This window comes from Maylandia zebra, linkage group LG17, assembly GCF_041146795.1.
Source record: "Maylandia zebra isolate NMK-2024a linkage group LG17, Mzebra_GT3a, whole genome shotgun sequence".
NCBI classification, from domain to species: Eukaryota; Metazoa; Chordata; class Actinopteri; order Cichliformes; family Cichlidae; genus Maylandia; species Maylandia zebra.
In genome coordinates, this window is record NC_135183.1 from 23,822,472 (window position 1) to 23,835,780 (window position 13,309).

Consider the following 13,309-nt stretch of genomic DNA (forward strand, 5'->3'; position numbering starts at 1 on the left):
GATGGGGAAGATGGCTCAGAAAGAGGTTAATACTTTTCTTTCCTAAATTAGATTTTTTTTTTTTTAAAGAACATCATTTGATCTATTAATCTACCACAATTTAGGTTCTACTTTTATGAAAGTTCATTCAATAAATTCAATAAATTCCAGGGCTGATTTCTTTTTGAACGAAAAAACTGAGAATGATAGTTACGCCCCACAAACAAAGACTAGCTGAGGTGTGACATTTTGACTTTGCCTCTCTGTGTGAGCTTTGTTGATAAGCTTGTTGACAAGATTTGTGGGCTATACAGCACTATGGCTTCCTTTATAAGTCAGTCAGCCATTGCCATGGGAAACACCCACCCCACGCCTTGAAGCTTAGAAGCTGTCTTCACAAATATGTCCCCTAAAAGTAAAGACATAAATTTCAGTCAAGCTCTGGAGCGAGATATAAGCATAGCCTGCAGAGAGGTTCAGAACAATCACACAAGAGGAGATTGTGTGTTTGTTTCTGATTTAAATATATTTTTCTTCACACTTGAACAAGTTAAACTGCAGGAGTATGCAGTAATTGTGTGAAATAAACCCAGAGGGAGGAAAATGGGCACGGGGGAGATGTTGTGATTGATGCCTGCTGCTTTTGCAAACAACTTACATGGTGCGGGAACAATAAAAGTCATCTGACCAATAACATTAGTCCTGAATGACTACACAAACCAACCATTAATATATTGCGGAACCTATTGTTATTCCGTCCTACATTGCACAATTGTTTTCAGACAGCTGATTAAAGAAACAACTCAAGAGTGCATTCAAACAGCTCTTTTCTTTTCTCTCTTACCAAAACTTTTGATGTGTGACTACATAAAGTTGCAAAATGTTTTGTCCATGTGTAGAAAATCCCCTGGACAGCACTGGAAAAATAATCCCAAGTGATACTGCTTGCACAACAAGCAATTGAGAAATTCCCCAAAAGACAAAAACAATCTCTGACTCAATATATGTCGCGGGGTGTGTGTGTGTTAGACTAACATCCTCATTCCCTGTCCAGGAATGACATCAGTGTTAACAGAAAACCAACCATTTCACAACTGGTCAGGCTCATGCAAAAAAGGTCTGACTTTCAAAATCGGACACTTGCTTAAGTCATGTTTCCTGCTCATGGAACAATGAGCAATGAACAGTGATATTTATTGGAATAAAAACTATAATAATAGCACTTTTTACTAAAGAATTTCTAAATATGGGAAGCGCCAAGCCCCTTAAAATTATTTGTGCTCAAGGTGTGATCAAAAATGTGCAGACAACAACCACAGACTTGGTGTGATAATGGAAGAGTCGACACTGGGGAGAAAACATTACATACAGCTGTAGCTATATAGAGAAGATATAAAGTGGTTCTAACCACAAATGCAAATGTGCAGAACTGATTTAGAATACACAGCATTGCTGATGACATGAGTCAACAAAAGAGCAGTTCCCATGTTTGAGTTTTATATCGATTTATTTTCACTTCTGCTGCACATAATGCTTTTGTTCTGTGTTCTACCAAAGAAATAGCCTTAATTAATGAATGAGAGACTGATTTCAAATCTGGTTGCGACATAAAATGTTGCATGGCTTATTTGTGGCTTTTGAATTATTACAATGCAGTTAATCAATCAATCCTGGCACTTCATTCACACTTAAGGTGTGGTTATGGCTAACGTTAAACAACTCAACTCCCTCCCACCAGTCACCTCACTTCCTAACAAGGAACAATTGTCCAACGTGGACACAATTCTTAATGCATAATTATGTTTTTCTTTACTAGAATGTAAACTCCCATCTGTCTGTGAGTTTCTTGTCCCAGTCTTCCGATACAATCAAGATCTGAACAAACAAAATTGGCATACAGGTGCATCTTATCTATAGATAAGAATCCTGAAGAAGCCAAACAACACTGTAGCATGAGCATTTACCAGTATTCTAAATGTCTCTGATAGTAGAGAGATTTATAAGTTCTAGAAAATATACTAAATAGAGATTACTGTTGCACAATGTGAATCAACCCTAACCAAGTGACCTCAGATGACATGAAGGTGAACGATTTCCAGTGCAGCAGAAGTGAGAAAAACAAAGAGCTGCCGTGTTGAATTAAAAGTGAAAGGCCTGGCAAAACACCAGGATTCCTGAGAAAACCTGTTTCCTCTTCTGTAATGTGGGAGTACTGATGATTTTACTACTGTCGTTTGTGTCTCTAGACCCCATTATTGAGTTAAATATTCCTGTGTCGATCTGCTGCTCCCCATTAAAATATCAGGTTTGAGTTTTAACAAACTCCTCTATTTGTGGATGGATTGATTTAGATGGAAACATCTCAACGTGCAAGCCGAGGTGAGCATCTTACAGGCGTGTCCGTACATGTCTATGCACGGCAGTGTGCATGACTTCACGTACATCTGCAGCATGGAGGCAGTAATCCATGGATCTTTGCTGCACATTAAACAGTAATCTAAGTTAATATATGATAACACAGCGTGACTATAAGTTGAGCCATTAACCACTTTGCTACACTGGAAAACAGATAGTACCACTTAATGCTGAACTACCTAATCAACTCAGTTTGATTTGTTGTTGGACATGAGTCACTCACACTTTTTGGGTGTCAAGTTTTTGCTTATATATCTAGATACCTTATTTATTTACTTACATACTAAGAATATTGGTTATGTTAGATATTTTTATTATAATACCTGTTTTTACCTTTACGGGTACAAACATCATGTTTTTTTATTCAAACAGTGAGGAGAGTCTGAGAATATGGAAGTATCTACTGGATTTCATCAAGGCCCTGCATGTGTTAAAATATAGCTAATGCTAATGGGCATTAGCTAGTGCTCATTTATGATCATTTTTATGATAAATTCACTGGCAGTATTTGCTCTATCCTGCTAATACTGCTTGTGAAAGAGCTAATCAGCACTAACACTTTAGCGGCTCACTAGCTAACACCTTAGTGAGTTAGTTTACGTGGTGCTAAGCTAACACTGGTGCAGCTATTTAGCTTGTACCAGGCATCCACCATCATATAATTACCAGGTTGATGGACAGATGTTCTAGTAATAAATATAACTGAAAACCGAGATGTAGTTCAATAAATATACTGAGACAAAAAAGAAATGTTCATTAAGTAGTTTTGTATTTAACATGTGGCTCTCAAATTCATATTTAAAACAATGTACGTGTATAATATCCAGTCAATTCCTAGTGGCTTTATAGTCACTCTTTGGTTTAAATGTTTTGATATAAGCCTCAGAGATGAGTTTGGTTTTCTGATTTATAGCTTACATTCATAAAAAAAATAAAAGTGAAACTAATACAAAAAAAGAAGAGAGAAAAATGTGGCTTTAAACTTAGGGAGTCCTTCCTCATTTCCAATAACTGTCAGTAAACTACACTTTTTCCCAAGCCACAGGCTTAACCCAACACAACAGTCATGACCACGATATGGCTCATTAAAAATGGATGCTTGGTCAGGACTCTTTGCTGTTATATTTGAATGTGCTGGGTATCCTTAAGTAGCAGTTTTCCTTGTGCGGGGTTAATGCTGCGAATGCTGTTGTCATATATTCATATAAACCATAATCTTTTGAAATTTAACCGAATAGTTCTGGTGTACGTATTAGTGTGTTATTAGGTGTTTTCTGACTGTTTTAAGGCTAAAATATCCCAAAACTAGCAATTCACGCGATGCCATGCCTTTGAGCATTTTTTTAATAGAAATCTTATTTTAAATTAACGTCTGTAATTTAATTGATATCTTTGGATGTAAAAGAAATGTCTGCAATAAAATCAGTATAAACTATAGTTAGCCAGGCCTAGAAATTATAAACATGTTCTTTTTTTAACTGCCTTAAAAAAAACCTCATTAGGAAAAAAAAGGCCAAAAAATTTGCACACCGACTGGTAAAATAGTGACCCTTTTAATTTTACCTATATATAACCTATATGTGATCTATATGATTTCAATAAAATGGTTATTTTTTTCAAGTGTAATTACAAAAAATACCTTGAAAAGTACATGTGGCTACATTTGCTAAGCAACAGATTCATAAAACAAGCAGAGTTACCCGCTGAAGCGACACCTTGTTATTAAGTGACCAGCCCAAAGTAGCTTACCTAACAACAAGGACAAGTGATGAAACAAGTTGCTTTGTTTCATAAGAATCCAAGGCAAAGAAAGTCCACAGGTCTGAATTTCTAGGAGCCGTTTTATCTCGGCCACACAGACTGATTGGATCAAACATGCCGACGCAGGCCTACGAGTAACGGGTATTAAAAATGAATGGGAGGAATTACCATCTTTGTTCTCTCCAGCTCCCTGGTGTTTCCCGTTACTAATTCCTAATCTTAATGACTACCAGATAAGCACAAGTGTTAATTAAAGAGAGCTGCATGGTAATTATATCTCTAAGGGACCTGCGCCAATGCCCCCTCAGCAACAGCTCCTGCAGCTGACACTCCAGCCTGGTTTCTCCTCCTGCACTTGACTCCTTCACAGCATTAAGCATTCACTACTCCCACACTCCTCTTATTATCTCATCGTGACCCAGTGCATTCACCTACTTCCTGAAAATGGAAGGGGATCCACGCTCCAATGACACAGAGCAAGTAATAAAACCACAACAATTTCAGGCTGGTCTCAGCTGACTTGTACGTGTGGAATTCCTATCAGAATATTTACCTAGAAGCATAAGAAATTAAAGTTAATATTTTCATAAGCCAGTAACATGGAGGGAAATGGATGCTGTTCATAAAATATATCTTGGCCTGGAAAACAACTTCACACAACTTCACAATCACTGATCATTGCTGAAACGTGGGTGGAGGGTTGTGGGTGCAGCCCTTGGCCTTATGAAATTACCATGACATCAAACTCCATCACAACCAGCATGCCTTGCCGGGTGCTCACATCATATCTCCATCAGAACTATGGCAATCTGTCGGCTCATCTGCGAGTATCCCCCCTCCCAAAGGAGGGGAAGGACGGGCAGAAAATAATAACAGAATGGACAACAAAAGGCTTTGCCAAAATCATGTGGTTATGAGTCGAGCTTATTAAAAACCACAGTGGAAAGCAAATATGCAAACACTGAGCCCGCTTCCCCCCACCATGAGAAAATGAAATAAAATAAAATATGGTGTGAAAGACAGAGCGGGAAGAAGGAGGGAAACCATCACCCTGCTGCTAATTTAATAGACAGACTATAGCAGGCTATGCAATACCATTATGTTGTGTCATCTGTCCTGCAGAGGTTGGATTGGTTCCTTGGGGAAGGTCACGGCGAATGACAGACATAATCAGATACAATCAAGTCATTCAGGATGCCAAATTTAAACATCACGCAGGCGGGTTGGGAAGCTGATGACCACGCTGCTTGTTTCTGACGTCACATGTCATCAGGTAACAAGACAACATCGAGAAACGTTTTAGATTTGATGTTTGTGCAATACCTCTTTATGTGTTGAAATATACATATATGTGATACACAATGATGTAGGATTAAGTGCAACACACATCAAATGCATCACTTCAGTTGGCATCTGTAAGGCACAGAAGGCATAGAAAAGGTGCAGAAATTGAATGTTAAGGTAAACCCATGTTAGTGCAGGGAAATAGGACAGTTGCCTCTCCATGAAACCTGATGCACCAGGCTTACATAGAAAGCAATGAAGGAAGTGCCCTTATTTTACTAGTCATGTACACAGTTACACACAGTTATACTTCAAATTTCAGTCATCCTTCCAAAATGCACAAGGTATGACACTTTATGCACCTAAATCAACTCTAACTATTTAAGTGCTGGCAAAATTGGGACCCCACATGGGTGTAGTAGTTAAGGTAAGAGCTAAAGTGGCAATAATTGATATTTTGCAAATCTCATGTGAAAGTGGGAGCTTGTTGTAAAGAATTAGGAGAGATTTACCTGAATCTGCAGCTTTAAACAAGTTTAAGATCACTGTTTTGGTTTTCTGTTGACTACTCACTGCTTTGGTTTGAGACTACAATCTTCCAGAAAACTACCCGACATGTGGTTTAGTTATAGCGTAGTTAAGTTTAGAGTTAACGCACCTGAAAATAAGACAACACTTAGCTCTGTATCAAGTTGTTTTAGTGCCTCACGCTAATCATTTTGGTTTTTAGGTGAACCAAGCTGAGAGAAAATAAAGGTAAGCGGCAAGTGAAAGCAAAACTCAACTGTCAGCCCCAGAGAATGCAGTCTTGTCTGGGGCCACTTTTGAGTTTCTTCCTTTCGAAACCCTTATATAGACTTTGTGGGTCCTTAATAGTGGAAAAGCAGAAATACAGCTTAGCATTGGTCAGACTAGAAGTAGGAAGAGCTGTATTCTTAAAATCCCCCTTGTACAAAAGAGCAGATAAAGCAGTTATTAACTAGCTACTCAACACAGTAGACCATTTCCTATAAAGTCACACATTTTCCTCAGGAGTTGGTAGGCTATAACCAAAAACAGAGGTATGAGAGAGTGCTAAGTTAACCCTCTGAGGTCTGGAGCATCAATTCTGTATTTTGAAAGAAAATGTGAATAGTTGTTTATGTATGTCAGTTAGAATAAACACGTGTTCCCTGATTGCCCAAACTTGGGAAACCAATTGAAATAAAACAAATTACACAGATATAGATTAGACTTGAGAGGGCTAACAGGCTGGACAAAAACACACCTCAAAATGTACCACTCTTTAACCGCTGAATGTAAAGTAGTACATCAGAAATGATTCATGACTCGTTTCATTTTGGAAATGAATCATTCATAAAGACACTGACAAATTTCAGTTGGCGATGCCCTAATTTATTTATTTATTTTCCATCTCCACCTACTCCTCCACCCATAACAGTTGGGTATATAAGGTGTGACTCGTTTCAGAATTACTGTTGGTTAGGCTATCAGCGTGGAAAGTCATCAAGTTAAATTAAAGCTCTTATAAGCTCAAACATTCCCAAACCTTTCACACTGCCTGTTTAACCAGCAAATATTCTGGAAACATCCAGAATTTTCAGCAGGTTGAGCAGCTGCAAGCACCTCTGGAAATAAAGGAGGTGAAGAAAAGCTTCCGTTATGCTCTACTCATTAGTCAGAGCAGAGAGGCTGTCACGTATGGTCAGTGGGAGTGTCGAGCAATGTGGGTTTAATCATTAGGCACTGCGGTGCTTTTGTTCCTTAGGTGAAATTTTTAGACAAAAAGATCATGTTGGTCACAAGAAGGCCTCCCCTGCTCTCTCCATTTACTACATCCAGTCTCACTGCCGTCACCAAAGCTACCAAAAAGAAGCCATCACAGACACCTCAGTGATTATTAGATTAATATCCGTGGTTAATTATTTGGCCGCAGATGACTCAGTTTTAAATAATTCTCGAAGTGCAGCCTTTGTTGGCATAAAATCAAAGTAATACATTTGTCTTCTTCATCTTTGAAATGGATTAATAACACTGCTGGGTCGGGGAAGGGAAAACAGTACTTTTTAAATCTACGCATTTTGCCTTGATAACTGTTTTAAAATGACATCACGCTGTTTTGTGTGACTCCAAATGATATCTTCCTCTGCACCACCAGCAAATCATGCACTGTTGCAGAGCAGTTGACTGCACAGAGGTGGAGCAGAGGGAATGCATGCCTGGCTCAACATCCAATCTACACAGAATTCATGTTTTTACAATTTCAAGACAAAGCAGTTGTGTAAAAAAATAAAAATGATGAAAAACAACAATGTAAAAAGAGGATGAATGACTCAGTTAAGCTCACCCTAATCTAACAAACAGACATAAAATGAAACTGGGACTATTCTTAATCACAGGATTTGCTGTTTTTCAGTGTTTGGTATCACTGCAGATTAAAGAAAAATGTGCATGCTTCAACGTTGAGCTTTTTAAAAATGTGTAAGCATTTCCTTACAACTTCTTTAAAATGTTATTTTAGTTAGGACTACTATAGCCGAAAGAAAGTAATTATTTTTTAAACTGCGTTAACCAATGCCTCCCCACTAGTCAGTGAACACACCTGGGAGATAATAGGGCAAGTCAGAGACAACTGGTGTAGAGGTGGATGCCAAGCGGCTTGCAGATTCAATAGCAACAGTACTTTTTTGGAATTGATCTGTTTTAATATGAAGATGCAATGATGCATTTTAAGTTACTACACTGCACGTGAGGATTTGGGGGACAGAAAAGACTCCCATCTTTAAAGAAAAGAACTGCATCCATGACATTCAATTTCAGATCATTTCACTTCACTGAAGAATCTGTGAGAACGATCTCATATCCATTTTTCTTCAGATTGCTTCTGGAATAATCTTCTGCAGCAACTAGCCAAAGTGTTGCACTATGATTCTTTGGCCAGTATTACACAGCCCAGTTTGGCTCTCAGTTGGAGAACAGCATTTCAACTCCCTTCTGCTTTCAGCCAACTCATTCAGGGCATTGAAAACAAGAGGGCCAGCCCACACTGACAGCTTACACCTTCTGGAGTGAGACTGTAGCATTATCAACAAGGCCAGCACACAATATAAACACAAAGCCTGCTTGTGCAAAAAAATCCTGACGCACACACATCATGATACATAAATGCATTTCCTATAGTCTATCAAAAACACTCATTAACATCTGTGCTGCTAATGACAGTCTGAGAGCACAATAGCTTCAAAGAAGTAGAGGTTTGAGCTTGTTTGATCTTTTTCACCATAAATACCTAGTCTAGTCTGGCTGTTGCTCTGAGGCTGCAACAACCAAGATACTGTTTCAGAGGTTGGCCTTGAGGTCTAAGCTGAGGGTAATAAATATTCAAAAACTGCCAAGCCCTTTTGTTTGGGTATGGAATTACACTAGCAATATAAGCAGTGGTTATTCCCCAGCATAATAACACAGTTTACAGTCATATTGCTTTTCTTAAGAGGGTACGCTAAGCAGATTAGGAAAAAATAAAATAAAATGTGTTGTTATCCTCCAAACAAATGAGCAGAACTTGAGATGAAGATAGCTTTTGAAAAGAAAATTATTTTCTACATCAGGCCTCATCCCAGTTGAGTCATAGTTATGGCTTATTTAAAGAGGCAGCCACTTGTTTCTAGACAGTTCCTGAAGCACGTGGATTTCCATTTTGGAAACAAGTTGTTTTAGGGGGCAAATTGATTTTACTCATATGGTGATTTAGGTGATAAAAAAAGCCCTCTGCACACACCACCAAATGTACGTCAATCACGTTTCAAACAGTTAACCACTCACTGACATGGCTTACCACTTGAATTCTTGCCACATATGAGGTGCTGGTAGGGCTGCAGCAGACCCCAGATCTCCGAGTCGTTGCAGATGGCTTGCTCCATTGACTCCAGCGTAAACTTGGGGATCCCGTTATCCCTCTCCACGAGCGCGCTGCGCAGGACGCGGGTGAAAACCTCTCTGAACAGACTCTCCATGCAGGCGGTGAGGTATATGGCAGCGTGCTCGTGGATCCTTAGGGCCACCCGACTATCCACCATCCACCTGAAGAACTTCCCCACGGAGAAGACCAGCCCGCAGCGCGCGGACTTGCCTCGGCTGAACTTGTCCCCGGTGCTCATGTTGTAGAGGGACAAGGCGCTCAGAGCCGCCGTGATGCAGTTGACGGAGATGGTCCACGAGAGCACCACCTTGATGGCGCTTTGGATCTCGTGCTTGGTGCACTTGGCGTAGCGCAAGCTGAGTCGCTGCGCCTCCCGGGCCACCCTCACCAGCGCGCGGCTAATGAGAGTCGACAGTCGCGCCAGGACCTCCGGTGGCGGGTTGCCCACCATCAGCTCCTCGTCTTTCCTCAGCGCGCCCTCCACCTCGCCCAGGGTCCATGGCACCTCCTCCAGCTCGGGCAGCTTGGCGCAGTGACCCGAGCACTCCAGTATCTCCGTGTCCTCCGCCAGGACGGTGTTGACTGTGTCCAAACTGTTGTGTCTGCTGTGCATGGATTCCGTCAGATGCCAGCAGTTTCCCCCATGCGAGATGGACTGATGCGTGTCGGAGCAGCACAGCGACACGCTGGACGACCTAACCGAGTCCGCGGCTCCACCATAACCAGAATCAAGCGTTAAATCCTCCAGCGTCCTCACGACTGTCTTACCCTTGCCTGCCATAACTGCACCGCATACTGTTGGGTATGCTTGGTCTCCCAGTTAAATGCCACAAACTCGTTTCAGCGCGTTTCTCCGCCGCAATCTCCCGATTTAAGCGTATTCCCCAGAATGAAGAGTGGAACGACACCAACGAGCATCTACTTTTCTCCTCCTCTGCGCGTCTTGCTGTCACCGATATCCTCTCCTCCTGTCCACAACTTCATAACCCGAGAGCGCACAAACCCTCCGCGCTCACTGCAACAAGCGCAGCGCAGGCAGGACTCCGATGGAGAGGAGGAGCATGAGAGCGGCGGGCTGGAACGAGCCAATCCGCGTATCCATCAGTTGTTACTGACAGAGAGGAGCTACCTGCTGCTTTTCAGCAGAATCTACCTGGAGCTGGTGAAACACAACAGTTCAGTGGAAAACACACTATTGCGGGCTGCTGTGCCAGCCAATCTGCTGTTTGTAGTGGCGTTGCTGCAGTGTCATGTCACGACAGTGCCAGGATGAGAGGAAGGTTCCCACTGAGAGAACACATGGCGCAAATGGTAAAATAGACAAATTCCGTGTTAAAATAACGCAGGGAGACGAAAATAATTTAATTCTACCGCATAAAACTCAGATCCACCAATCAAATAAGATCAATGAGTGGATTCAATGAGGATTCAAAGATTCAAAGATCAATGAGTGGATGTTAAATTAAGCATAAAGAAGACGCTGGCTGCTACCTTGCCAGCATTAAGCTGTTATTTTAAAGTGTTCATACTGTTATCTAAAATAGCAGTTTCTTTCTGTGCTCTATGAAAAATAAGCTTTTCTGTGTAATACTACTAGCTGCTTCGTTGCAGTGATGCTATATTTTATTCTTCCTGCTGTCATCTGTAGATGAATTTCACAGCTTTAAAATGTATTAAAGTTTTGTACAGTAGCTGTATAAACACACAATTCCTCATGTGAACAGGTCACTGATGTACCATGAATTCAGTTTCTTGTGCGTGTGTGTGTATGTGCTTTAATGTATGCAAAGGTACCAGCTTTTCTGCATTTCCTTTAGTCTGTTCACTGACTGATGTATTTGACCTTTCTAAAGCTTCTCTGGACATGATTAATCACTACAGGAGTTTGCTTGCTAAATTTCACCATGAAAATCCATTCATCCATCATTCTGCTGGCCAAAGAAAAGGCAGGATGCAATTGTAAAATCATAGCAACACCTATAAATAATAATAGGCATCAGTATTCACCTGTATTCACGAATAACAGTGCAATTTTGTAAAATAAAAGCGCAGCGCATTTTTTCTTTAGTTAAGTACAGGTCAGGCTAGTGTTCTTATTACGATTGCACTATTTTTTATTTTTGCTGTAACTAAATAAATCATTTTAAAGTAAGACTTTAAAAACGCTATTATTGGGTGTTTAATGAAATGTTTCTTATTCTGTTCAGCTAATAAAGATAATATTAACCCACCTTCCTGAAATTTTCTGAGAACCTGGATAAAATGTTGCATTTCTAACATTAGACTTCTGCTGTGCTTGTTTTCCACCCCTAATGTTGATTTTTAAGTATGACGTGAAGCGTCTGCAGCAGAAGTAACTTTCTTAAGGTGCACCACAATCTTTAATGTCTGATCCTTATAAATATTTCACTCTCCAGAGAACATTGCTCTGAGCTTTTTCCAGATCAGAAGTCTTTCCGTGCCTCTGTGTCAAGGTTTAGCAGCACTTGGAAGATTTTGTTGTTGAACGGTTTATTCTCCATGATACAATATTTTTGTCCAGCCATGAAAACAAAGCGTGAATGTGCTGAATTCTGATTACTTGCTGAGAGGAACAGTTGGTGGAATGATGATTCATCCATTCTGTTGGGGTTTCTCCTTGTACGTCTGAGCTGGACCAACCATCTGTCCACACTGCCTGCCATGCCAGAGGCCCTTTCAGATTTTCTTAGCATGACATCACATTGCATGCCTGAACTGACAAACCTACACTGGACTTTTTTAAGAGGGTCTAAAGAGGATGTGACTCCCACTGCTGCAAAAGTGATTGACGTGGTAAAAGTGTAAAACAAAACATGGCTGTATCTTCCTCTCATTGTTTGGCTGACACACAATAAACAATAAGATTACCACACTGCATTATGTAGGTTTTATACCAAAGCAGTGGAGTTTATTTATGTCCCGAGCCTCCACAGAGGCACGCTGGGCCCCTTAATAGTATTTATTACAGATAATGACCAATGTAGGAAGACTTTTATTGACTTAATATAGCGTTATCTAAGCAAAAAAGAAAGGTTTCTGATGCTAGTGATGAAATGGAGCCCCAATCAAGAAAATGAAAAGGATGATAATGCATTTTGCATGAAGAACGCTTCATAAAGAGTTCCTAAGCAGATGCCACCATTAGCACACCTCATCCTCCAGCAGTCTGCCACGACCTCTTGATGCAATGCAGCATATCTTGCTGACTAACTCAGGTGAGAGTGGTGGAGGTGGGCAGCTGTCAGCTGCATCTCTTACATGCACCGTGGCGCTCCGAAGCTTGTCCTCACTTATTAAGCCTTGGTTGCCTGGTAACAGAAAAATTATCATGATTTTCCCGGCATGATGATAGATTGTTAGTATTTTTTGCAAGCTGAATGAGTGGATCGTATAAACATGTTTCCTTAGTCATGAGGTCCAGTCACATTTTTTTTTTTTTAAATGGTAATTTATTCAGTAATGTGTTCTTAGATTTACCTTAGTTTGAAGTGCTTTGTGTAATTATATGTAGAGTATATTGCTGTATACTGTGTTATGTCTCTATATTAGAAAACTATTAAAAATGTCTGAGACCAGGTTTAAAAAAAGGGGGACTAAAGTGTTGCTGGCATTTTAAAAATGAGCTACAACTGTATATGGGTTTATGATAGACATATATAGTTAAACTTTTTTTTTATTCCAAGGCTTTTTAAAATATAAATATTTGTATAATTTTGTGTTTTTGACATTCCTAGCTAGACTCCATCTTATTTTGTTAACATTTATATTTTTAAATGTTAATTTTAGGTTATTTATTACAACTGAGTTGCGAATTTGATTGGGAATGGCTGTCTGTCTCTATGTTAGCCCTGCGACAGACTGGTGACCTGTCCAGGGTGAACCCCACCTCTTGCCCTATGGCAGCCGGGATAGTCTCCACCCCACTGTGAT

General features: G+C 40.2%; 1 protein-coding gene across 2 annotated transcripts in view; it reads right to left on the reverse strand.

The window, feature by feature from the left end:
- LOC101475732 (ankyrin repeat- and BTB/POZ domain-containing protein 3-A) overlaps window positions 1-10,484 on the reverse strand; it is a 254,130-nt gene extending 243,646 nt beyond the window's left edge. Inside the window, exon 1 of one of the 2 annotated variants that reach the window (XM_014408347.3) lies at window positions 9,275-10,484. In XM_014408347.3, the coding sequence (XP_014263833.1) occupies window positions 9,275-10,139 (865 nt within the window). In that variant the 5' untranslated portion in view covers window positions 10,140-10,484. The remainder of the gene's footprint in view (window positions 1-9,274) is intronic. The other variant, XM_014408346.3, reaches the window with a different exon arrangement.
- Between the last annotated feature and the right edge of the window lie 2,825 nt (window positions 10,485-13,309).